General features: G+C 41.0%; 1 protein-coding gene across 2 annotated transcripts in view; it reads left to right on the top strand.

The window, feature by feature from the left end:
- The window catches only part of PCSK5 (proprotein convertase subtilisin/kexin type 5), a 442,496-nt gene that overhangs the window by 14,337 nt on the left and 401,443 nt on the right, over positions 1-26,716 (top strand). For both annotated transcript variants that reach the window (XM_024738976.1, XM_024738975.1), the window contains exon 2: positions 21,649-21,753. In XM_024738976.1, coding sequence (XP_024594744.1) covers positions 21,649-21,753 — 105 coding nt within the window. The remainder of the gene's footprint in view (positions 1-21,648; positions 21,754-26,716) is intronic.

Below are 26,716 nucleotides of genomic sequence, written 5' to 3'. Positions count from 1 at the left end.
GTCTATTCTGAATATCATTCAGCCTAAACATTTTGCCGTTCTTTGCACATGCACTGCCATGCCCTACTTTTCTGCCCCTGCTCGAGTTGCTCCCACTGCCTGGACATCCTCCCGTCCAGTTCTCACTCATTTCTCACTCATTCGGCAAAGCCCTTCTCAGATGTCATTTCCTCAAATGAAATTGCCTGTGGCTAAAACCTCTTTTGTTTAAACTCTGGTACTTTATGGTACCTGGAAGAGTGTGCTCTACCATTCAGATGCCCTTGGAAAAATACTCTGAAACGGATAAATGGCTTTGAACACGTGGAGGCCGGGAAGGAATAGAGACGGCAGCGTCGTTAATACCATCCCCTGAATATTTTCAGTTCTTCTCACCATGTGATAGGATTGTATTTCCCTATTTGCGGTGTAAGTGGGTGTATTTCCTATTTGGTCGTGTAACTTCTGTTGGCCAAGGAAATGTGAGCAGAAGTGACACACGTCCCCTCTTTAACAGTCAGTGCATGATTTACTGTGCTCCCCATCTGCCCTACTTTGATCTGCCAAGCTCCAGGTGGTGGGTGCTCCATTGGCCTGGGTCCTTGCGGGCTATGATGAGCGGCGCTCCCAGCCAATGCACAATGGATGTGTAACATGAGCTAGAAACAAGCTTTTCTTGTTTTCAGTCACTGAGATTCATGGGCTCATTTGTTCCTACTGTGGAATCTTGCCTGTTCCCACTAATACAAAAGTTCAAGAGCTTTCTCCTTAGCCTTGCACACAGTATAGATGGAGATTGGTAATGGAAGAGGGAGAAAGATTATGTGATACTCTAGATAAGAATCCTGTGACTTAATAGGAAGACCTCATGGATCTCCAGTATACATTTTCCTCATTATGCAAGTGATAATTGCATGTGTTTAAAAAAATCAGAAGCCAGATAGTAGGTACTTGCAAATGTGTGTATGGGATTCTGTTGCTTAGAGATTTGCACTTCCTGAAAGAAACCCTGAAGATCCCAGAGCTTAGTTGCTCCGAGTTGCTTCTCTCCAGCCTTGCCAGCTCTCCAGAGGAGACTTGTTCCAGAAGTTTAGATATGCCTGTCCATGACTGGTAAGACTAGAGAAAATTGAGGGGTTGTTTCCTTTTCCAAGAAGACAGAAACTTAGTGTATTACAGTTTGTCTTTTATTTTTTCCCATCAAATGAAAATAACATGTTAGCTTTGTACCTCAGTTAATTGTTTAATATCCAACTTGCTTTTTGCTTGCCAGTTGCACTTGTTTGTGCCACTGCTAAGGACCACACTGTACTCTCAGATTATGACACCCACGGCTGCAGAATCCACTTAAATTTGCCGCTGCATTCCACAGGCCATTGTGCCTTAGTTGTTAGTGAACTGGCTTCCCAAACATGTGGGTATTTGTGTGCTTATTGATTTATGTGAGGTGGACACAGTGGGGAACATCTGAGATTTAAAATGTTATGGCCTGAATTTCCAACTCTTGACATGAATCCAAAGCAGCAGATTTTTCTTCTTTGGCAAGACAGAATTGAAGCAACATGCAGTGATTTGGTTCGCCGATTTGCGAGCTGTTAAAAATCGGAATAATTTAAAATGAGGAGTGTAAGTGCTGCATAATGTGAAAACTATTCTAAAGGTCACATGGCTATGCAGCCTTAGACAAGTTAAGCACCGTGAAACTAGAACTGTTTTGAATAAATTTGAAACACCGCATGTGAATGAACATGTGGATTTTTTTTTTTTTTTTTGCTAAAATATTCTGTTACCAAAGTAGTTGAAATCTTATTTAGTTCACCCTGAATCTGAAGAGACAAGGTTCTAATGAACCTAGGAGGTCCTGTTCCTACCTTTTAGTCTCTCAGTGATGGAGGCCATTTCTGGCCTTTATTTCTTTCACTCGTGGGTTTTTTTTTTTTTTTTTCCTTTGTGATCATCATTCTGTCCTTCAACATTCACTGCAAATATTTTAGACTATCTCCCCTATGCTAAGTACACTACTAAACCCTGGAGATGCAGTGGGGCACAAAAATCTCTACCTTCTTGGAAATTACAAGGGCCCCGGCTTGCTTCAAAACATATCACCCAAAACCCAGTGGCTTAAAATGACAATCATTATTTCTGTGAGGCTGTGAGTTGAATGTTAGGTTCTTCAGGCAACTGGTGGGTCACCTAGGGCCTGGCTGGTCTGGGACGGCTTCACTCATGTTCTTGTGGTTTCTGCTGGCTGCTAGCTTAGATTATGGGGGTAACTGGTCATGGGTCTCCCATCCTCCAGCAGGCTGGTTTGTGCTTCTTCCCTTAGCGACAAGAAGGTATCCCGGCAACCAGAGAGAGAAATTCTCACGTGCAAGCTCTTCTCAAATTTTTGCTCGTGTCCATATCCTAACATCCCGTAAGTCAAAGCAAGTCACATTACCAAGCCCAGCTTCAAGAAGCAGAGACACCTCTTCCTCCATAGAAAGAGATGCCAGGAATTTGTGGCCATATTTTGCAGTCTATCACAGGGAGACTGTTAATAAACAATTGAATAGAAAACAAAAAAGTATGTCCACTGGTGGTAAGTCCTGTGGACAGGAAGCAGGGAAGGGGGAATGTCTGGAAAATTTTTTTCAGCTGTAAACAGGATGGTGAGGGAAGTTTTCATGGAGGAGGTGACACGAGAAAAGATCTGAAGAAGGTGAGGTAAACAAACGAGCCTTCCAGATATCTGGAGGAGGCACATTCTAGTAGAGAAGAGAGCCTGATAGATTGAAGGAATGGTAAGAAGATGCTGAGCAAGCAGGTCAGGTAGCAGAGAGGTAATAGGGGTGGGTGGGAGAGGTGAGGGAAACTCAGTAGGTCAGTGTTTGTCACAATTTTTTGATTAAAGTATACTTGATTTACAATGTTTCAGGTGTACGGCAAAGTGATTCAGTTATACATATGTATATTCTTTTTCGGATTCTCTTCCATTATCAGTTATTACAAGGTGTTGAATATAATTCTCCGTGCTATACAGTAGGACCTTGTTGTTTATCTGTGTTATAGCTTCTCACATTTTAATGTGCATAAAGTCACATGGGGATCCTGTTTAAATGTAGATGCTGATTTAGTTGATCGATGGGGCCAGAGGTTCTGTAGTTTTGACAAGCTCTCGGGCGGTACTATTATTGCTGCTGGTCCTGGGACCACACTTTAGCGCAAGTCTGTGTAGGATGTGCATAGTAAGGGCTGGATTATCTCTGAGGGAAGGGGAAGGCCATTAGACAGTTTTGAGCAGAGATGTGACCTGTTCCCTACTATGTGATAAGAGACGTTAATTGTTTAGAATGTTAACATCCGTAAAGCACACTGGGTGGAAATGTTGTGCAGTCTCAGGTGGAGAGGAACATGGTCTCAATTTAGCCTGCTGTGGCTTTAATCATCTGAACGTCCTGTCCTCTATAGGGCCATTTTCTTCTACTCTGTTGGTGAACATGAGAGAGACCTATCTCTGGACACCCCCTACCCGACCCCGCTCCCATACCAGATTCGTTCTAGGAGGAACCGGCTCTGTTTTATTGCAGTCACTCAGGTCCTGATTACTGGAGCTGTGCTTACTCAGCCTTTTCTATCCCCCAGCCTCAGTGACCCTGACTCAGTGGCCGTCAATCCCTGGCTCACATTCCAGTCACCCGGGAGCCTTTAAAAGGTATCTTCAGTGATTCTGATTAATTGACCTTGTGTGGGGTCTGGGCATCAGTTGTCTTAAATATGCAGCCAGGGTTGACAGCATCCACTGTGCTCAGTTCTTCCTCAACACCTGATAGGCTGGCTGTTTCCCCAGAGCTCAGAGCCTCTCTCTCCCCAAGGAAGCCACTCTCCCTCCACTCTGGTCTCAGCCTTCTCTCTTTTCATTAACATCAAAACACGGGAATCATTAGCTCATTTTCAACTCTATTGCGCTTTGATGATTCCAGCCTCAGTACACAGATTTTGCTAAAGTACAGTCTATTTTCTTTTGGACTGGGGGCTGGTCTTTGGATAGCTACACATATATAAGTATTTGTTGATGTTGAAGGTCACAGATTTGTGCTTTTTTGTGTAATTTCTATTTAAAGGCCCTGGCCACATAATAAATCTTTAAATGAGCTCCAGGATCTTACCCAGGGGATGGAATACCGGGAGCATGGGCTGAAGATCGTTTGGCTCCAGGTTTCATGTTTATGAAATATCTTCCAATTTGCTTATAGATGTAGTTTCATACCCCAGCCATATTGAACTACAATGTCTGTTTACTTTCATCTCATTTCTCATTACTACATTTCACTAGTTATAGTAAGTACACTAGGCATGAATATACATTGTGCATTCTGAAACTCTGGTGGACAGCATAGTTATATTTTTGTATTACACATAAACATTTAAATAAACACGCTACATACTTAAGCATTTCTTTATTTTACAATCCACCAGGCAGCTCAGAATATAGAAATGGGCTGGGATCTTTCTCAACCTTTGAGAGGTCTTTCTGAAACCCTATGTAACTCCTTAGGAAAGTGCTTTTTTTTCCCTTTGAATCCAGTCTGTACGTATGTAGGTCTTATTTGAAGGTCTTATTTGTTCTTGAATGGCTTTTTGTTTTCTAATCAGAGTAGGAATAAAGAAAAATGAAAGGCGGTGCAAAATATTATCTGTAACTTGTGTCACAAATTCGCTGCATCATCATGTACCTGGAATGACTTGTCTAGGCATCATTAACTTGTAACAGATTTAAACTAATTATTAACTCAACCAGATGGATTTACTCAAGTGTTATCATAAAGGGCTTTGTGATGGGAGAGTATGATCAAGTTCCATAAAATTTATTGCTTAAATCTTGCTGGATCCAGCATTGCATTAAGGTACTGCCTTGTACCTTATCACATCAGATTTGGTTATTCCTTATTGTTGGAAAGAAAGGGTGTGTATGTGTGTGTTTTAATTAATGGTAATTTGTTTGTTTTGAAAGACAAATGCCACTTCCAACAATCTATGGCTTTGGAGGAGTCCTGTAATATTGTCTCCTAAAACGTAAATGCCCCCGATAGGTAGTGAGACCTGTTGGGTTTCAGGTTTGCTAGCAATTGTACCACCTAGCCCCTCATTATAAAGATGAAGAATCTGAGGCCTCAGAAGAAGAGGTATGGCTAGAGCAATGAACTGGGCATTTAGCGGACCTGAATTCTAGTACCTTCAAGCTCTGATTTTAAAGGTGACTCCTGAGAATTGTCTTACTAATAATATAGAGAAGCTTTTCTAGTCATCTTGATCCTTTATAGGAAGAACATATATTTCTTTAGTAAGTATTGCTAATAATTTTTGTATTTATCAGGGTCTGTGTCTCTTTAGGAGATATATGAATGGGGAAAATTTGTCAAAGGTGTTTGCATATTTAGGGATGTGGTGTACGAAAAAAAAATCTCGGTTTTGGAGGCAATATTTTTTTCCCTACTTCTGTGAAAATCTCACTTTTATACCCTTTTCATTAAACTACCTTGAAGAGAAATGTTAGATGTTTTTTCCTGGTTTTGGTACATCAAAAGGTCATTTTTATTGTGGTGGCTGTTTAGTAAGGAGGTCAATGATTGATCTAATGTCTAAAGCGTGAATACCTCGGTTGGTCTCTTGAACCAGAGAGCTCTTTCCTGGGGAGGGTCACAAGGTTCGTTTTGGGAAAGGTGGGTGTAGTGGTCACTTTTGCAAATAGGAATATGACCGTATTATAATGGGGGTGCCTTTAGCCATGACTGTAACCTAAACTCAGCTTTCCTTGGCGGGTTTATTAAACTGTGTGATGAGGGGTAGGAAGTTAGGCAGTAACTAAAGTAACAGTATAGAGACATTTCAGAATATCTACTGCAGTCACTGTAAGAATTGAAATTAATATGATACATTTGAAATGGGACTTGTGCCTGCCCAAACCATCCTCCACCCTGGGTCTTTATCACTTTAGTTTATTTGGGCTTTAAATCTATTTCACAATTTAGCTACAGAATGTCGCCATATTTGAGCTAAGAGGGAGGAAAACTTGTGAAACCTTTTTTTTCTACTAAATTGCCTGCCTCTATTTGAGTGATACAAATGTAGCAGTCAGGCAATATCCAGTGTTTGGAGTATCAAAATAATTCATGGATTAATTTTTAGTCCTGTGGACACCTCAGATAGAAGATTAATATATATTAAATTCACTTACTTTTTCTTCATTTATCCAGATGTGAGATATTTGTCCAGATAAGTATCTGTCTTCAGTCACTGCAAAATACTGTAAACGTTGCAATGATTCTTTTGGTAAAACACGGTATTTGGTTTATCTTTTATGTCAACAGTAAGTACTTAGGAATGATAGAAGAGAAATACTTATAACTCAGTCTACCTCCTGAGTACATTTTCTTAAACATCATTTCTAACTTTCTATTTTATGGATGCAAACATTTCCTTGGTCGGCATAATGGTTATTTAAACTCTCTTTTTGGGTTATTTGACATATATTTAAGATCAAGCAAGCTGCTGAGATAAAGGTCAATGGACTTTTTATGTTAAGAAAAAAAAAATTAAAAACTTCAGACAAGCTCAGGAATTGTTGAGATAAAGGTATTAATCCTACAATTAATCGTGTTGGAGTTGAAACTTTAATAAGAGTCGAAAATATCACTCTAAGCACAAATTGTGATTTTTTTAAGTCTATTTAGGATTTGTATCAAATAGTGAAACTAGCACTGAGCTTAGTGTCAGAAAAATCTTGTTTCTATTACTAGCTCATAGTATAAAGTTGGGTAAATTGCTGAATTTAGCTGGGCTTCCGTTTTATTATTTGGAAAATTAAGGTAATAATTCTTATTTCACAGTGTTCATTCATTCATTTATTCATTGTATAAATGCTTATTGGGTAGCCGCTCTGTGCCAGGCACTGTGGTGGGTGCAGCCAATATACCAATATTTTAAAACTTAGAAAATAAACAGCTTGATCAGATGGAGAGGAACTGGAGAAGGTCAGAGAAGATTTTTTTCTGAGGAAGTGATATTTGAGTTAAGATCTAAAAGAGGAGAAGGAATTAGGCAATGGGAGATTGGAGAAAAAGGAATGCCAAGACAAATGGGACAGCAAGTGAAAAGGTCCTGAAGCTAGAAAGGAGGCCAATGGGGTTGGATTCAGTGAAGGGGAGAAGTGTTAGAAGATGACAATAGAAAGGTAAATAGGAGCCAGATCTGGTAGCCCTTCTTGGGCCAAATTAACCCTATTTTATTTTATTATAAAAATAACAGGAAGTAAATGGCCAGTTTTACAAAGGGGTATAACATTATCTTAATTACTCATAAAAAACAGTGTAAGAGGGCTTCCCTGGTGGCACAGTTGTTGAGAGACCGCCTGCCGATGCAGGGGACGTGGGTTCGTGCCCCGGTCCGGGAAGATCCTACATGCCGCGGAGCGGCTGGGCCCGTGAGCCATGGCCGCTGAGCCTGCGCGTCCGGAGCCTGTGCTCCGCAACGGGAGAGGCCACAACAGTGAGAGGCCCACGTACCACACAAAAAACCAAAAAACAGAACAGTGTAAGGGAAAGCACTTTAAAGGTGGAAATTAATATTGCTGTTACCTAGGATAAAACAAGACAAAAACGTGTGGCCTGATGAGTTATTGATCCTGTTTACAAAATTGTAAAATTCTTAAAGTGGGCAATGGTACTAAAATATGCAGATCATCCAAAACACTGGCATTAGTTTTACACGTGTTTTGGGCCAAGTGTATGCATGGAGGTGAGGGGCAACAGATCTACCATGGTGGTGTTTTGCTTAAACTGATGTTCAGATGTTGTTGCCTGTGAGTATTCATCCACAGAAGAACTGAATGTCAGCTGGGAACTGGCATCAGATTAAATATCTGCCCCTAGATGATTGAAAGATTAGATAGTCCATTTGTGCAGAATTAAGGAATTTATAGCCCTTGGATAGCATGGACAGTTAGTATCAATAAAGCAGGACTCCAAGAGGAGACGTTGATAATTTAATGCAAATAAAGCCTTGTTTTATAAATTGAGCGTATGTGCGGGTATAATTATGATGATATTTGGGACTACTTTATTCATCTTGCCTGTGCTTGATGAACTCTCATTCGGATGGATGAAAATAGCATTTTTCTACTAAGACATCTGTTGAAATACCAAAACATTTTACTTGAAAAGAGGAAGAAAAACATGTTCTGATCTTTACGGCTTGAGGTATTTATTGAAAATTTAGAAATCATTATTCACCCTTTACATGAAAAGAAAAAGCTAAGAAGATATAGTCCACATAAAGTAGAATATGGCAGGACCCAATGGTTATTGGGAGACGACTTTTGATTTTTAATAGTTACAATTATTAGTATGTATATCACCTGTGAAATTTTAGTTCTGAAACTTCACTCACTTGGTTATGGAATGAACTGATCTATCACAGATAACTACACCTCTCTTAGTACTGTGAACATTATAAATGTTTTTAATTATCTCCAAAAATTGAGTTTGCATAAAATTCTACTTGAAATCCAATTTCATTTGAAATATAGATTGGGCTCAGAGCGTTTTAAAAAGGTAAAGCCTGTAATTAAAACCCTTTCTTACTATGTAGGTTGTATGGGCGTATGGCAGGGTAGGTTTGTACTTCATCTTGACTGCATGGGTGGAGATGGACAGCAATGTGCTTGTGTCCTTTTTTGGATGTTTTTTTCATCAGCCATTCATGATGGCCACTTCCTCATCTCTTGAACTTAGAGTTTGCTGAGCAGGGAAATGACTGGATTCTGATTCACGTGGGGGTGGAACACATGAATGTGCATTTCTGCTAAGCTCCTGATGACGCGACTACTGCTGGTCTGATGCCTCTAATCCTGGTGCCACACTTCAAGAACTACCAATTTATATAGATTTTTACTTACTTTCAAGGCAGTTATATTAGGTGTAGAGTTAACAGCACTTAGGAGACTGAGCCATTTATGCTTTCTCATCTTTGTTTCAAAATTACCAGCCATATTTTCAGAGTTTACAGTAGCTTCAAATGACTCCATTATTTAGCATAATCAGTCATATTTTGTTGTGGCTAAGGTGGTCACGTTCCTGGAAAGCAGGTCCGTAGTAAAATATGTTGCAAGACTTCATTCCTTTGATAAAAGGAAAGATTTACATATTGTGAATGGTTCTCAGTGTTGCTGTTTGCACTGTGTAATTCCAAATGTTGAAGTGGTTGCGATGGATTTAGGGAAGCTCCTTAATCAAATAAAGCCAATTTGATAATATATTTTAATCCAAACAGCTTTTTAAACTTTTTGCTTTTCCATTTGCATCACCTTTCCAACTAACTCACTTTGATGACCGGGCTTTCCCCTATGGACAATTTTTGGGGATCAGGTTTATTTGAGGTATCATTTGCATACAGTAACATTCCCTGTATATTCCTATAGGCTTTGATGAATGCATATAGTCATGTAAACACCTCCATAATAAAGATACAGAGCAATTCTGTCACCTCAGAAAAACTCCCTAGTGCTCCTTTGTAATCAGCCTTTTGCTTCACCCCCAATTCTTGGCAACTGCTAATGTATTTTCTGGTCTACTTGCCTCTTCCAGAATGTCATATTAGTGGAATATGCATTTATATATAACATTTTGAATCTGGTCTCTTTCCCTTGTTAGAATGCATTTGAGATTCATCCCTAATTAATCAATCAATAATGTGTTCCTTTTAATTGATGAGTGGTATTCCATTGTATGGATTCACCGGGCTGTTTATTCATTCACCAGTTGTAGGCCAGTGGGTTGTTTCCGGTTTTTGGTGATTATGACTAAAGCCACTATAAACATTCATGTACAAGTTTTTGGATGAACACAAGTTCTTATTTTTCTTGGAGAAAATATTTAGGAGTGGGATTTCTGGGTCATATAGTAAATGAATGTTTAATTTTGTAAGAAACTGACAAACTGTTACCCAACAACACTGGATGACCTTCGATTTACCTGCATCCTCACCATCACTTGGTGTTGCTGTTTTTTTTTTTTCTTTTATTTGATCTGTTCTACTAGTTGTGTATCTGTGACATCTTTAATACAAATGACCAATAGCTGCCTACAGTGGCAGCGCCTCAGGAGCTATAAAAGTAGGACCCAACTTCACATCTGCCTAGATGGAGAAATTCACGCCTGGATGGATACCTCACCCACCTGTCATCTGCCATTGTGCTACAGATGCTGTTGCTTATCCCCTGCTCTGGACCCTGTTTTTAAGTTCACTACCCTGCAAGCGTTAACCCTGCCAGTCCCCGGGAAGGACCAAGATAGGGACAAAGGAACAAGGCATCTCTGAACAGCCATAAGAAAAGACACGGAGCTTCTCCATCTAATAAGTTTTTTAACTGAGGGTGACAAGGCCATCAACTGTCTTGAGCACACATAGTTTCTATCACATGTTCTTTTTTTTTTTTTTAACATCCTTATTGGAGTGTAATTGCTTTACAGTGGTGTGTTAGTTTCTGCTTTATAACAAAGTGAATCAGCTATACATATACATATATCCCCATATCCCCTCCCTCTTGCGTCTCCTTCCTATGCTCCCTATCCCACCCCTTTAGGTGGTCACAAAGCACCGAGCTTATCTCCCTGGCTATGCGGCTGCTTCCCACTAGCTAGCTATTTTACATTTGGTAGCTATCACATGTTCTTAATGCTCACAGCTTCTACTCTCGGAATCTTCCTTTTTAAGAATAAAACGTGTGGGCTTCCCTGGTGGCGCAGTGGTTGAGAGTCCGCCTGCCGATGCAGGGGACGCGGGTTCGTGCCCCGGTCTGGGAAGATCCCACATGCTGTGGAGTGGCTGGGCCCGTGAGCCATGGCCGCTGAGCCTGCGCGTCCGGAGCCAGTGCTCCGCAACGGAAGAGGCCACAGCAGTGAGAGGCCCGCATACCGCAAAAAAAAAAAAAAAAAAGAAAGAAAGAAGGAATAAAATGTGTGATTTAAAATTCTGTAGAGCTCAGACTAGCCTCTGTTTACCAGTATGATAAAATATTGGAAATTACTAATCTGGTTATACTAAATACATTTTTCTAAAAACTTTATTTTGGGGAGAGATGGCTTTTGAAATAATTAAGGGATGAATAAAAGAACAAAACACACCAGTTACATTAGTGCTGAGATCACATTAATTAGGTATTCTCTCATTTACATGTACTTTAATTAACGAGATAGGAATAATTGAACGGAGATTGCAGAGTTCAGAGCAAATTGTTCTATTTCTGCAGAATGAGATGGATGGGTTAGAATAGTGGTTGTTCACCTGTAGAATCACTTAGAATGCTTTTTAAAAGAAAATACTCATGCCCTAGCTTTTAACTCAGATCCTTATGTCAGAATCTCTGGGGTGGACATGGGGGGAAACGAACACTTAGTATTTTTTTTTAGCCTCCATGTTATTCTAATGTTTAGCAAGGGTTGAGAATCATTGACTCTAAAGAGAAAATTTACTGTTCCTGGAGTAATTCTAGAAATGTTGCCGCCTATCAAAATAGGTACTATTTTGTGTTTGCTTCCATGTAGTACGTGGAAATGCTTTCAAGTTGCAACAGTGATCAGTAATGAAAGGAGTAATACAGATCTAAATATAGGCTGTGTGTACTCATTCTGGCTCAGCCTTTCTTAGACTCTTACTTCGTGTGTGTGTGTGTGTGTGTGTGTGTGTGTGTGTGATGTGTGTCTTATAAGCAGGTGGAATAGTTTAAATCTTAAACAATAATTTCTTTTCCTTTCTCCAGAAATTACTTACAGATGAGTTTTTAAAAGCTCTTGGAAAGAATAACTGACTATAAATAGCAGTAATAAATGTTTTTATCTGAGGAATACAGTACATGGATTATATTACATTAAGGATATAATTATTCATTTTGGATGAAAATGGATCAAAGAAAATAAAAGCCTAATGCCGTTTACAGTTCATTCTTAAATAACTGTTCCAAACATGTTATACGTTGAATGTTAAACCCCATGCTTATCTATAATGGACTAATATGAAAATTATTTCAGTTCTCTTGGGAGAAATATTCTGATTCAATAGGGAAAATGTAAATTTCAAACTTGCAGTTGACAGAGCGGGGTTGTCAGAGTCAAGTCAGAATGTTATCTGCATCTTAGCAGGGTCTTTGTCTTGTTCACTCCGTCTCCAGTGTCTTTGGATCAGTGCTTGACATAGAGTATGCTCTCAGTAAATAAGTGAATGTCTTGGCAGGCTGTAAATGTATAGAGTAGGATATAGAAAATGACATTCAATGTTCAACAGAAATGTAAATTTCTATCATTTACATTTAAGAGATTAAACTATAGACTGGAGGAGAACCAAATTAAAAAGGACATCTGAGGATTTTTCAGTTGGCCAAGTTCATTCAGCTAAAAATATTTCAGTTCTAAGCTACTTCTAATAGAAATACATTGGCCAGGGAGGTCATGGGATCATGACTCCATCCTGGCTCCACCATACCTAGAGTTGAGCTGTGTTATGTTCTGGGTTCCAAGTTTTCTGGGAAGGCATTATGGATGTTGGCACGTCTAGGGGAAGCAACCTTGCGAAGGCTTGTCACATGAGAAAAAAATGGAAAAACTCGGATGTTCAGCCAAGAACAGGGAAGACCCAGTAGGGACGTGTTGGCTGTCTGGCATGCAGAAGAGGGATGACCCTATTGGGTTGGCCTCACAAGCTAGAACCAGGAATGAGGAGTAGATTTAGACTAATTATCTGGAAGAACTTCCTAACAAATGGACTGTCTCAGAAAACGCAGTGCTCTATGTTTAAAGGTTGAAGAATGGATCCCTGCATTCAGTGAGGAAAGGCAGATCAAAATCCTGTTAAGGTCTTTTCCAACTCTGACATTCTCTGATTTGCTTCAAGGGAAACTTCCTGTCCTGTGTGAATAGCGGGGTAGACTGTAGGTTTCTCACTTGAACTTGGGGAAATCTGGTGCTCTTACATTTTCTTGGTGAAATTGCTGTGTCCGTTTCTTGCTTGCTTGGGATTTGTAGACAGGATGTTTTTGATCACCCGCTTTTTAAGATGAACTCACTTGGGCATGTTACTTAGCCTCTCCCAGGTTTGGACCATTTCCTTCTCCATAAAATTAGAATAATTCTCCTTCCTTTGCAGGGTTGTTGGAGAGATTGGAGATAATGTAGGAAAGCAGTAAGTGGTACCTGTTGTTATTAGTAGTATTAATTATACGTTGGCTTTGAATAAACAAGCTGCTTACCGGTTCTCTTTTGCTGGGCCAGTTGCTTTATCTTGCTTTTCAGTTTGTTTTGAGGATTAAGCAAGGGAATGCTAACGAAGTGCTGAGCAGAGTACTGGGCTGATACTAATCACTATTATTATACTGGTATAGCTACTTAGAAATTGATAACTGAATACCCAGAGAGTCCTGAAGATTATGAAGAATAAACAGGCTCCAAATACAAATAGTCTAGTTTCGTTTCCTTTGCTTCTCATGGATGTCTACCGAGATACCAGTTCTACCTAGTATTAGTTGCCTCCTGCTGCCGTATGTAACAAATGATCACACACTTAATGGCTTAAAACAACAGAAAATTAGGGCTTCCCTGGTGGCGCAGTGGTTGAGAGTCTGTCTGCCGATGCAGGGGACACGGGTTCGTGCCCCGGTCCGGGAAGATCCCACATGCCGCAGAGCCGCCGGGCCCGTGGGCCATGGCCACTGAGCCTGCACGTTCGGAGCCTGTGCTCCGCAACGGGAGAGGCCACAACAGTGAGAGGTCTGCGTACTGCATTAGAAAAAAACAAAACAAAAAAGCACAAAATTATTATCTTTCAGTTCATGTATTCTAATGTCATTCTCTAAAGAGCTGAGTGATTGACTTGAAACTAAAGTCTAAGGAAGACATTTTTCATGTCATTTGTGGTGTTCCATGGAGTAACATCCAAGATGCTTGGTGCCAGGTATTGTACTTGTTAAGCTTAGAACGCCCCTTGAACTTCAAGGTGAAGGTGTGCCTTAAAGATAATTTTTAAAAATTTTTTTTAAATTTTTATTTATTTTTGGCTGTGTCGGGTCTTTGTTGCTGCATGCGGGCTTTCTCTAGTTGTGGCCAGTGGGGCTACTCTTCATTGAGGTGCACGGGCTTCTCATTGCGGTGGCTTCTCTTGTTGCGGAGCACGGGCTCTAGGCGCGCGGGCGTCAGTAGTTGTGGCTCGCGGGCTCTAGAGCACAGGCTCAGTAGTTGTGGCGCACGGGCTTAGTTGCACCGCGGCATGTGGGATCTTCCCGGACCGGAGCTTGGACCTATGTCTCCTGCATTGGCAGGCGGATTCTTATCCACTGCGCCACCAGGGAAGCCCTTAAAGATAATTTCTCACCTAAAGAAGACACTAATGTAAGTTCCTTGGGGTCAATGGTAGAACAGGAAACTGAGAGCAAGTTCCTTGCCCCCCACAGAGGACAGGAATGGGCTCTCTCTCACTCTCAAAGATGCTTGTCAACACTTTCTCTTTTGGATCTGCTCAAAGTAGATAGAAATATCCCTAGAAAACATCCCCTCTGTGTACAACTCTTAGGAGCACAGTCTTCTGGGTAATTGTTTTACATTCATCCTTAGAAACCTTTTATTTTAAACATCTTTTAGAGTAGTTGAGAACATATGCTCTGGAGTTAGACTGCCCAGAATCAACCTGAGCTTGGCCCTTTGCTGTGTGGCCCTAGGCAAGTTCGTAAACTTTGTGAGCTTCTGCTTCCGTGCATATAAAATGGAAATCGTGATACCTACTTCATATGGCCGTGAGGACACAGTGCAGTGATGCTGGGCACTTAGTTTGTACTTCACAAATATTAGCAATTCAGCAGATTTCTGCAGTGAGTCGCCTTCTAATTTAATAAGTTCAACAGCCTTGTTATAAATATCACGTTTGTTCAGTGATTCCAACAGATCATTGACTATGATGAAATAAGAGAGGGAAATACAAAGGCAGACTTTGGTAATTAGGTGGTTGTTGGTAGTAAACTCTTAATTTTCAGATATGTTTACATGTAATAATGTCATTCATTCATTCAACATTTATTAAGTATAAAGTGTATGTTATATGTTAATGTTGTATCACAGAAAGGGTTATAAAGAGATTTGCAAGAAGCCTTCCCTAAGGTTTAGAGACATGCTCACTGCTGCTTTGATTTCCTGAATATCAGGGACCATTCATTCATTCATTCTAACATTTATTGGGTATGCCTGGCACTGTTAATAGGAGCTAAGTCTAATTCAGCAGTGAATGAAACAAAAATTCCTGACCTCTGGAGCTAACATTCTAGTAGGGGAAGACGAGCAATAAATGGGACAAATAAAGGGAATATATAATATGTTAAGTGGTGATAAATGTGAAGGGGAAAAATAAATCAGGGAAGGGGCAGTGGGGTATGCTGGAGACAGCAGTTTCAAATTGGGTGGTCAACTGGGTGGAAATCTTCCCTGAGAAGAGAGCATTTGAGCAAACACCTGAAAGCAGAGAGGATGTGAGTTATGGAGATTTCTAGAAGGGCATTCTGGGCAGAGGAAAAGCAGGCGCAAAGGCCCTGAAGTTGGAGTATTCTTGGTGACTTTGGGGAAAGCAATCATGGCCGCCTTCTCTTTGATTCTCCTTTGAATGTTATAGAGTCTGAAATACAGAAGGCAAGTAATTACAATGGTTTTAATATTCTCAGGGAAGTACAAATGAGGCATCACAGTCAAATTTTAATGAAGGGAAATCAGTATATCCAGGCGGTGCTTCTGTAGCTTTCTGTCTGAATGGAATTTAGCAAGCAGGAGTTTCAAACTTTAACTCCTGGATGTTGGAGACTGATCGGCAAGGACAATTGTCTTGGTTCCTCCCCACCTCACCTGAGAGGGTGGGAGGAGATCTGAGCTGAAGAGCCCCAGGTCACTGGGTTCTCACGTTTCCCAATCTCTGAATCATTCTACAGATGGGAAAGAGAACCAGAGATCAGTAGAGGAGCTATAACTTTTGAACTCGCCATTATTGTGGTATAATTGATATACTCCCCATCGCAGCCATTTTTGTGTAAGATTGGATGAGTGTTGACAAATGTACATACCCCGGGTCGTGCTGATACATACTAAACAAGTGACTGATCAGGGAAAAAAGAAGCCCTAATTTGTAGCCTTTGCCAGTTTTTCCTGATGTGTTAAAAACTTCCATCATTGTTGATGTCAAGTCAGCAATGTGATGTCCCTGCAGAGGGTGTTGGGAAAAGATGCAGTTGGATCTGGCAAGCCTGCAATGAGCTGGTTCCAACATGCCGGAGCACTAACCACTGATGGAATTACCACCACAGTCATGATGTAGAACATTTCCCAAACTCAAAAGTTTCTCCAGGCTTTCCCCAAGGTTATCACTCATCTGTTTGCTGTCATGATAGAGTAACTGTCCTAGAACTTCTTACCAATGGAATCATACACTGTATCCTCTTTGTGTCAGCATGCTGTTTTGACCTTCATCCATGTAGCTGCATGCATCAGAGTTTTGTTCCTTTTTATTGCTGGGTATTCCATTCTGTAAATATACCACAATTGATTTATCCATTCACTTGTTGATAGACATTTGCATTATTTCCATTTTGGGGCTATTATTAAGAAAGCTGCTATAAGCATTTATGTATGAGTTTTGTTTGGAAATAGGTTTTCATTTCTCTTGGGTAAATACTGTAAATGAAATGGCTGGGTCATGAGGAGGATGTGTGTTTCATAAGAAATTACCAAACGATTTTTCAAAGATGTTGAATCATTTTCTACTCCCGCTAGCAATGTATGAGAGTTCCGATGCTCCATAATCTCATTAAAAATGGGTATCGTCTACCTTTTAAATTTCAGCCATTTGGGTATGTGTATAGTGCCATTATGATTTTAATTTGCATCTGAGCATCTTTTTACATGCTTATTGGCCATTTGTCTATCTTTTGTGAAATGTCTGTTCAAACTTTTGCCCATTAAAAAAATTTTATTTGTAGGCTGATAGTAAATAACTTTTCGAAAAGGAGTACAGAATTTGGGGAAATCTGTAAGTTGGACAGGGCAGGAGGGAAAACAAGGCAAACAAGCAGCCTGAGAGAGCTGACAGGTTCATCGAGGTGGCCACAGTGCTTTTATTCAGTGAGTTAGATAAAGCATGTAGACTAGTTCCTGGCACAGAATAAATGTTGATATTATTATTATTAACTTTAAAATTATATTATTATAATATTAAATATTACTATTTATTTTAACAGCAAAGGGAAGCCACTCAAGGATTTGAAGTTGGCCTATGAACTATGACAGTCAAATGTACATTTATAACCATATCCTGGCTACTGTATAGAAAGGCTTGAGAGAGGAGATTGGTGTGAATGGCTGTGAGAAGCCAAGAAGCCAGTGTAGTCATCTAACAGGATGTTAGAGCAGACACAGTGGGTCATCCGTAGCCTGTGGTTCAGTGGTGTCTGTAGCCCATGACTCAAAAGGTACATACCTTTGAGGATCTCTAAGTTGTGCAAGATTGTATATATATAAAGCTACTTTTTCAGAAATTCTCATCTGTCCAGTTTGGAATAATCAGGGGAGCCAACTGCTGAATCCACTGCTTGGTCTGCTTTGGAAGGCATTCAGTACTGACTATTTAAGTAGCTTGGAGTATCAATCAGGAGGGCCAAGTTTTCAGAAAAGGCCCCCAAAGCCGCCCCACAGCATGGGCCTCCACCAGAGCTGCTGCTTCTGCCTCAGTGAGGAAGCTGAGGAAGGAGGAAGCTACCCTATGATGCCCCTGTAGTTCTTCTAAAATCTCTTACCAATTGACTGACAAAACAGGATGTGCAAATGAATGCCCAGAAAGCTAGCAACCAGGTACTAAGACCTTTAGCCACAGCCACCACTAAACACGAAAATGCCTCCAAGAGCACGCCTCACGATGCCACAGTCTGCCTTTGATTGGTAGAACCTTAATCACATTCAGAACCCTGGCTGCATAGAATTTAGCTCTGCAGTATAGGAAGGCTCACTAGAAGGACGTTGGAATGCGTCTTGGGAGCCCATCGACGGGATGTACCATGAAACTTAACTAAATTCACCCCGATGCTAGGCATTCAACAAAGATTTACATTTTACCACCTCACAATACCAGCTGTGTACATTCGGGCACTACCAGAGCCTCAATAGCCTCCTTTATCAAGTTGGAGGTGATAATATTTGTCTTTAGAAGCTCTTGGGGAGGTGAAGTTAAATATAATAACATGCGGAGGAGCAGCAAGATGCTTGGCACGTCGCAGGCATTCTGTAATTGAGGCATCAGCCAATCAGTGACCACCATTCCATAACCCTCTAGAGGAAACAGAATCCCTGAAAGATGGAGATGAAATAGAGTGTACTGCTAAAGAGATTTAATGGCCCAAATAGAAGTGGCCCTTGTATCAGTCCCATGGAATTGGGGGAGCGTCTTTGCCCCTGGAAAAGTAGGTGGGATTTGTGTGTGTGCTATTTCACGTGTTCATTTGTATTATTTTTTCATTTTTGGTTAGTTTAATTTAAAAAAATAATGCAGCCACATAAATGATGAAAAGAAAATCCCTCTTTTCCAGTTTGTCAAGTTTCCTTCTTGAAATATCCTGTGCATATAAGCACACATGTCATCTAGAGTCTTCCTTTTTTCTCCTACAAAAATTGGGTCATATTATATGCCTCTTTTGCACCTGTATTTATTTATTTATTTCTTTATCCACTACCTTGGAGACAATGCATTTCAGTTCATATAGAACCAGTCACCTACCGATGGCAGCTAGTTGTTTGCATTCCCTTGCTTTTACAAAATTTGCTCTAACTAACATCCATTCTTTTACGTAAATGACTCTACCTATAGAATCAATTTTAAGAAGTGGAAAGGCTAGGTCAAAGGTTAAGTACTGTGTATAATCTTATTGATATTGCCAAATGGCTCTCCCCACACTTGTACCATGGTACGCTCTTTACTGATCCTGTATGAGCTGCGTTTGTGCCAACATCCTTGCCAACAGTGTATCATCAACCCTTTTGATTTTTGGCCAGTGAAATAAGGGAAGTGAAATAAGGGAGGTGATACCAGGGCAGATTAAGAGGAATCCTGCCAAGAGACAGAGGTGAGGGATTAATTAGAGGATAGGAGGTGAGGGAAGGTAGGATTTGAATATAAACTTAGGAGGGAAACTCATAACCTTCTGCTACTTACTATGTGCTGGACAGTGACTTGACTAGGCAGTGTACCTGCTATTACATTCAATCCTTATAACCACACTAACCCATAAACACTATTATCCCCCATTAGACTCTGACGCCCAGTCTCTGTCCACTGTACCTCCTGTGTCCTTATTTCACAGTTGAGGAAACCAAGGCCCAAAGAGGTTAAGTGATGTATCCAAAATCCCAGAGCACGTTAAGTCAGGACAAGGGTTCCGCTTTCCAGCTCCACGTACACTGCATTAGGCCAGCATTCTGGTGTGTACCATTGAAGCCACAAAGGATCTGAATATTTCTTCAGGGTGTATTTCATCCACAGTTTGAGTTTAATAGTTGAGTTGAATTCAGTCATTTCCTATAGTCGAAGAGGTTCCATAATAGTTGAGTGGACATGATCTTAAACATACTGGCACTTTACACGTTGATAAAAAGTTCTTCCTCAGAGATTCTCTGTTCCTTTCCACAAAAACTACTGTATTTACTCGAGCATTCTTTTTTTTTTTTTTTTTTTTTTGCTGTACGCAGTCCTCTCACTGTTGTAGCCTCTCCCGTCGCGGAGCACAGGCTCCGGACGCACAGGCTCAGCGGCCATGGCTCACGGGTCCAGCCGCTCCGCGGCATGTGGGATCTTCCCGGACCGGGGCACAAACCTGTGTCCCCTGCATCGGCAGGCGGTCTCTCAACCACTGCGCCACCAGGGAAGCCCCCAAGGAGCATTCTTGACAGAAACTATGTGAGGTGAAAGCTCTAAGCTTCTTGGGATTTTAAGATTTCTGATAGAGGATTATGCAGCCCCTCCTGAATTCTACCCCTACTCCTCTGGAATTTTAAAGTTGGCCTGTAAAACCCTCCTTGAAACACCCGTGGAGACTGGGACTGGCACCTGTGCCCTCTTCCTCATTGTTTTCTACTGCTTCGGAGTCCAGAATCATTGAGATTAGAGGTTTCAGCTAGGATTGCCTCATTTCCTACTTGTTTTCCGAGTCCAGGATCTCTTCTGTGTACATCTGGGCAGTTCCACTTGAATCAGAAATGGGAGACTTCAGACATTCAAATTTAATGAAGATAAGAAACATTCAATTAGAGCATGAAGTCCCAGTGAGGAGATGACTCTTAAATGGCACAGAAATTTGGTTGACCATCCTTATTGGAGGGGCGGGACAATGATTGAGAATGTGATGAAAAGATGGGAATGAAAAGTAAACCTTTTATCTGAAAAAATTAAGCTGGGGCAATGACTTTTTTTTCTTTTTATTAATTAAGAAGGCCTAACTTTTGAATTGTCCTAATTGGAAAACATCTTGTTGGTGGTCATTCTTTTAGGGTAGAGCAATGGTGTTCTGGAGGAATAGCCCTAAATGTATTTGTCCAAGGCGAGTAAAGTGTCAGTGGTAAAGAATGGAATTTGACAGCTGTAGTGATCTGAGAAATGAACTGGCTTGAAGTCCAATTTTATAGATAATGAAACTGAGACATAGTAAGTATATGCGATTTAGCTAAGGAGACACTTCTGGTGACCGTCAGCCGAAACTAGAACCAAGCTCTCCTGCCTTAGCTCATTGTATGGTTTAATTTCCATTATGTGATCCACATTTTACAATCTGCTGAAAGAATATGATTGTTTGGAATTGTGTTAGTTTGTTTTCTTAGAATGGACAGGGATTTATTTTTACAGCTATCCTAAACAGACCTGTTTTTAACTAAAGAAAGGGGTACATAAATGAGAAAACTAATTTGTTAAAGAAATGGTTAAGATAAAGTCGATTGAACTATTGTCACACAGGAAGCTTAGCTGATAGGTAGGACGTGTGATCTTTGTTTTGTTTTAGAAATTGCCATTCATTCCACTTTTAGTTTTGCAACACATGAATAAGAGCTATGTATTTATACTGTCTACTGAAGTCAGGAAACAAACTAAGTACTGTTTTCTTTGCGAATGATCAGTTGCTTAGGACTTGTTTCAAATTAACGATATAAATAATCTAACAAGGTCTTTCATTGTACATTTCTCGGAGCAAACAAAATGCGATGTGTTTTTATAACCAGATAGCTATTTGATATTTGTTTCTCTTTCATACATTTGGGTACAGATTGATATAGAAGTACTTAAAATGCTGCATATAAATTAAACATTAAAAGGGAGATATGGAGAGTCCAAGCTGCCCCATTATAATCTTTAGTTCCATGGTCACCGCCTCAAGGACACTCCATTTCATATCACATGTCCTTCTTTTGAAAAGTGATCACCAAGCTTCAAGTAGCATTTAAGCATGGCCAGCAACTGCATAATTTATGGACCTTTTCTTTTTTTTGCTTTTGTGTTCTTATTTTAATGAAAAACCAGGAAAACAGAAGACTTTTCATACGTTAACTCTCTTATATTCTTTCCCTCCTGCCTTTGCAGATCGGGGCCCTGAAGGATTACTACCACTTCTATCACAGCAGGACGATTAAAAGGTCAGTTCTCTCAAGCAGAGGAACACACAGTTTCATTTCAATGGAACCAAAGGTAAGAAGAACCAGTTGGGTGGGGACCAAGAGGCAGAGCTTCTGCATTTTTCATTGGTAACATCACACTAGGAACTGGTGACCAGCACGAAAGCTTACATTTCAAGAGCTGTCATACTATCCTTTGGTCCAATATCTTTGCTTCCTCTTGAGACCAAAAATAGGCAGTGGCTTGATTTTTTATTGAAGTGTCCTTATCATCCCAGTTGTAGAACAGCCCAGGGGTATCAGAAGTAGGAGTTGTCATGGAGAAATGAGAAGGAGTGTATGTGGGGACAGATAGGGATGGATTCAGAAGTATTGAAGTCTTAAGAAGACCATACCATCTGCCTATTTGCATACAGATCTGAGGTTCTATCTGAGCTCTGTAGAGCAGTTTTTTCCAGAACCCTTAGGTCAGGCCTCAGGTCACCACGAATCCTTGTAGTTTCAACGGGCATTAATAGAGCCATGCCACTGGTGGCCCAGGGCCTAGACCATGGCCTAGACCATGTCTGAGACAGGAGGGATTCTGAGCACAGAAGGGACAGAAGCTGGCTGTGCTCCTCTTGGAAGCTCAGCAGGGATCTTTCTTACACATTGTCTTGACCCCAGTCCTTTTGGGTTGTACAGAAAGCATACTTCTAGGAGAACCTAGCAGGAGATATGTCATGTCTAGATTCTCCCAATCCATTTTGGAGAGGCAGGACAGCTTTGAAATGGGAGATAGGAAGCTGGAGGGTGTTAGGGACAAACAGGCTAATAACTGGCAACTAAAACTCTGAGGATGAGATAACCCTCTGTCCTTATTAAGTTGGAGGAAGGGATTGACTCTGACAGAGAACTGCTTGGCCTCCCAGATGTGATGGGTAAAGAGGGAGTGAGGACAGCAGTACCAGCCTGCCCTGGTTCCTCTGTGGATTCACTGTTTGTTATTTACTGATCAGGAAGGGTTGTCTTTTCCTCATTATGGTTTGCGTTTATCATATGAGCTCATTTTCAAATAAATTGGTCAACAATTCTCTACCAGTGAGCATGGCAATCTCACCTAGAGATTCCTTGGAAATGATATTCCTTATTAAAGCAAAAAGGTCCCTGTTTGAATTAATATGCAAATCAGGTTGGCCCTTTGGAGTCCTGTCCTCGGTTATGTGCCACAGTTCTTGTTTAATTTTTGTCTGGAATATTATCACACAGTGTTCATGATTGTGAAATTGTATCTTGGTGGTTAGAAAAAGCACGTTTGTTGTAGGGCCCAATTTTCTGTGGATTATAGGAACGTCCCCTGATACTTAACACTCCGGCAGCCTGTGGATTATAGGAACATCCCCTGATACTTAACACTCCGGCAGCCTGTGGATTATATGTATATTTTCCCTTTATCTCTATTCAGAGTTAAATGTTACTGGAAAAGCAGTCTGTTAGGATGTTCCTGAATTAGCGAAGTTTTCGAAGCAAAGTCACGTTTTTCATCTGTTAACGTTTTCCAAGCTTTCTTGAACTTCGGTAATTTAAATGATTTTAATTTCAGACCTCATGTGCATAGTCCATGTGATTTTTTTTTTTGCTGTACGCGGGCCTCTCACTGTTGTGGCCTCTCCCGTTGCGGAGCACAGGCTCCGGACGTGCAGGCTCAGCGGCCATGGCTCACGGGCCCAGCCGCTCCACGGCATGTGGGGTCTTCCCAGGCCGGGGCACGAACCCGTGTCCCCTGCATCGGCAGGCAGACTCTCAACCAGTGTGCCACCAGGGAAGCCCGGTCCACGTGAATTTGAAAAACCGAGTACTAAATGGTTTGGGAGGTAAGAACAGAATTGAATACAGAGCTATTTCAAGCCTTAACTTTCTTTTGGGGAAGCTTGGCCTTCCATTCTTCTTATCTCAGTGCATCAAATAGCTCATGCAGGACCCAGTGGAGACCTCAGATGCTGGGACACATAGTGCCTGGCATGTATGTCCTCCCCCACCCCGCCCAGAGGAACAGAGCCAGTTCAGGCCAGCCCCAGGGTACATGCTCAGTTCCTCTTCCTCCTCCATATAAAGAATACCCTAGGATAGGACTGTACCTTGCTTCTCCTCATTCTGATGCCACCTGCCCCTCATTGCCGCCCAGCTGTTTATACAGAAGGGCTGCTGTTCTACCAACTTTGCAGATTGGGGATTGCCTGCAGTTTCTTTCAGATGTTTCTTAAAGTCCGATCATTCCTTCCATTGGCCATTGCTTGAGGGTCTAATATATGCCAGGCCCTGTGTTAGGCTCTGGGGATTTGGGGATAGGGTGGTGCCCTCAGGGAGCTCTCTGCAGCCTCCCACAGTAGCTTTCAGGGAAACACAAGACGTTACAGCACTTCTCAGTGTTGGGGACGGAAGAGCAAAGGAGATGGGGGTCTACTACATTCCTCCTCCTTCTCCAGCTCCCTCCGCGAAAAGCTCAGGCCGCCACTTAGGTTAAGTTTCCTTTTTAATTAAAACAACGACAACAACAACAAAGGTTATTTACAGAGAAGTTGCAAAAACGTTATGAGTAATTCCTGTATTCACTTCCCAGATTCCCCAGATGTTAACGTTTACATTTTACATCTCGTCAGACTTACTTGGTCATTTTCTCTCTCTTCTCTCTATACACATGCACGCGCATTCACACATAGCTATGTATATAAGTTTCTTTTTGAAAATTTGGGTGCAAATTGCAGACATGATGCCCCTTGAACTCTAAATACTTCACTGTGTATTTACCAAAACTAAGAATGTTCTGTCATATAACTGGGAGCACAATGGTTAACATTTGGGTAAAATCTGGATATTAACATTGATTCAATATTATAATCTAATCTACAGATTTTATTCAGATATTGCCAGTTGTCTCATTTCTGGGCCAGGATCACATCAGTTGTCATATTTCCCGAATCCCCTTGGTATACTCTGTCATACTTCCCTTCCCTTCCCTTCCCTTCCCTCCCCTCCCCTTTCCCCTTCCCCTTCCCCTTCCCCTTCCCCTTCCCCTTTCCCTTCCCCTTCCCCTTTCCTTTCCTTTTCTTTCATGATCTAGAATGTTTTTGCGGAGTACTGACCACTTATTTTGTAGAATCTCTCAAGTTGCATTTGTCTGTTTCTTCATGATTAGCTGCAGGTTTGGCAGGAAACCAGAGAAGTGCTACGTCCTTCCCAGTGTATCAGATCGGGAGGCACATGACATTGACGTGTTTCATTGCTGATGATTTTAACTTTGGTCACTTGATGAAACCTGGTGTCTGGCGGGTTTCTTTATTTTAAAATACGATTTCCCCCCACCTAATTAATAGGCGTTTTGTGGGGAAATACTTTGAGATTATGTAAATTTCTACAGGCTGACTTTTTATTTTTCACTCCCAGCAGATCTCATGGGGAGTATAAAGTATCCGCACAACTTGCTTTCTTAGGCAGGTCTCCTTTTCTTTAATCTTGGGTGTGTGTGTGTGGTGGGCGATTTGTGTGCCAGAGTGGAGGCACATTTGTGATTAGGGGGACGGGACCATGTGGAATGGCTTGGTGGGAAACATTGGTGATGTGTGAAGTTATTTTTGTTCCTCATCTTCTCCAGAAAGGGAGCAACATTGTAAGAACAACCCTCCCGGTGCTAAGAAAATGCTGTGGTCAGCTGGGGCACATGAGCCCGGAGAACAAGAATAGACTGGATTCCCATATGTTAACAGTATGTTATGATTAGCTTTTAAATGACAGGGATCCGCAGACTTCTAAGACGGCATCACTACACGATAATAACACAGTTTGGCAAAAAGCGTTGGTACAATATTACAGCAGTTAGAAGGGTGAGTCTAACAGTGTTCTTGACTCACCAACTTCTGTCCAAGAGACCTAGGTTAAATCTGAGAGACGGTAGTCTTGAATTAACGTTTTCAGAAGCCTCTCATTAATCTGCTTAGAAATCTTTGCCAGCCCTGTGGCATTTTGGTCAAAGAGGGCGGTATCTACAGGAGGTCTTTGGAATGAAAGTTCTTTACAGTTCTTTAACTGCCGGTGCAGACATGGGCGGGGGTGGTGGAGGAGATACTTTTCTTTCATTCTTCTTACCCAGAACAGAAAAATCAGAATCCTACATTTTCCATTAGAGTAGGCTTTCAAAAATAAAGAACATAAACTGTCCTTCGTTTAGCCCTTATGTCCTATTCATGTGTAGTTTGATATACAAGCCCAACTTCTACCCTTGCCCATGAGGTTTTATCTTGAAGATTCTGGCCTTTTAATCTCTTATCTTTTCCAGTCGTTTTTTTTCTGTCTTCAAATATATTTAAAGATCAATTTTTATCTAAATCTAGGATAGAATTACCTTCTGCTCTGGACTCAGGGATGAGCAACTCTCCTGCCGTGTTTTTTCCTGAAGTTCAACGTATCAACCCGCCTCATCGCGTGGATGTGTATGGCTGTGTATCTCAAATACGGAAAAACTATTGATATAGTATTGTTTATTGCAGAATCATAGGCTCCTTAGAATTACACTTCTCTCCTTCCTATCCAATGCTAACATACCCTCTGTCATACTCCTAAAAATATTATTTTCAGATCTGTTAAACATGCCCAATGACAGAGAGCTCAAACATTTCTATAAAATTAAAGAGATTTAACATGTTGAGCTAAAATTTGCTTGTCTGTAACTTCTGTCCATTAACTGGATCTACTTCTACCTTCCAGACTTACACTTAACAGCTCTTTAAATATTTGGAGCCTCTCTCTTAGTCTCCTGGAGCAGCAATTGTCCCTCTGTCAGTGTGGCCCAGAATTAAGTTCAAGGCTTTAGCTCACAGAGAGATTGCTCATTTGTTACATTTATATGTAAGCCATTTCCTCTAAAGAGGATTTTAGAGCAGAGCATGCAAGCACTGTAGAGTGACAGCTAAAGGGCTGTAGGAAAAGGACAGGAAATGAAGTAATTGGAGGTAATTAGCAAAATCAGATAGAATCAAACCTGTGAAAGGAGAAAGGGAAGT

Source organism: Neophocaena asiaeorientalis, unplaced genomic scaffold (assembly GCF_003031525.2).
Source record: "Neophocaena asiaeorientalis asiaeorientalis breed wild unplaced genomic scaffold, Neophocaena_asiaeorientalis_V1.1 scaffold249, whole genome shotgun sequence".
NCBI classification, from domain to species: domain Eukaryota; kingdom Metazoa; phylum Chordata; class Mammalia; order Artiodactyla; family Phocoenidae; genus Neophocaena; species Neophocaena asiaeorientalis.
The sequence above is the reverse complement of the archived record's forward strand: the minus strand, read 5'-3'. Positions and strand labels throughout refer to the sequence as shown.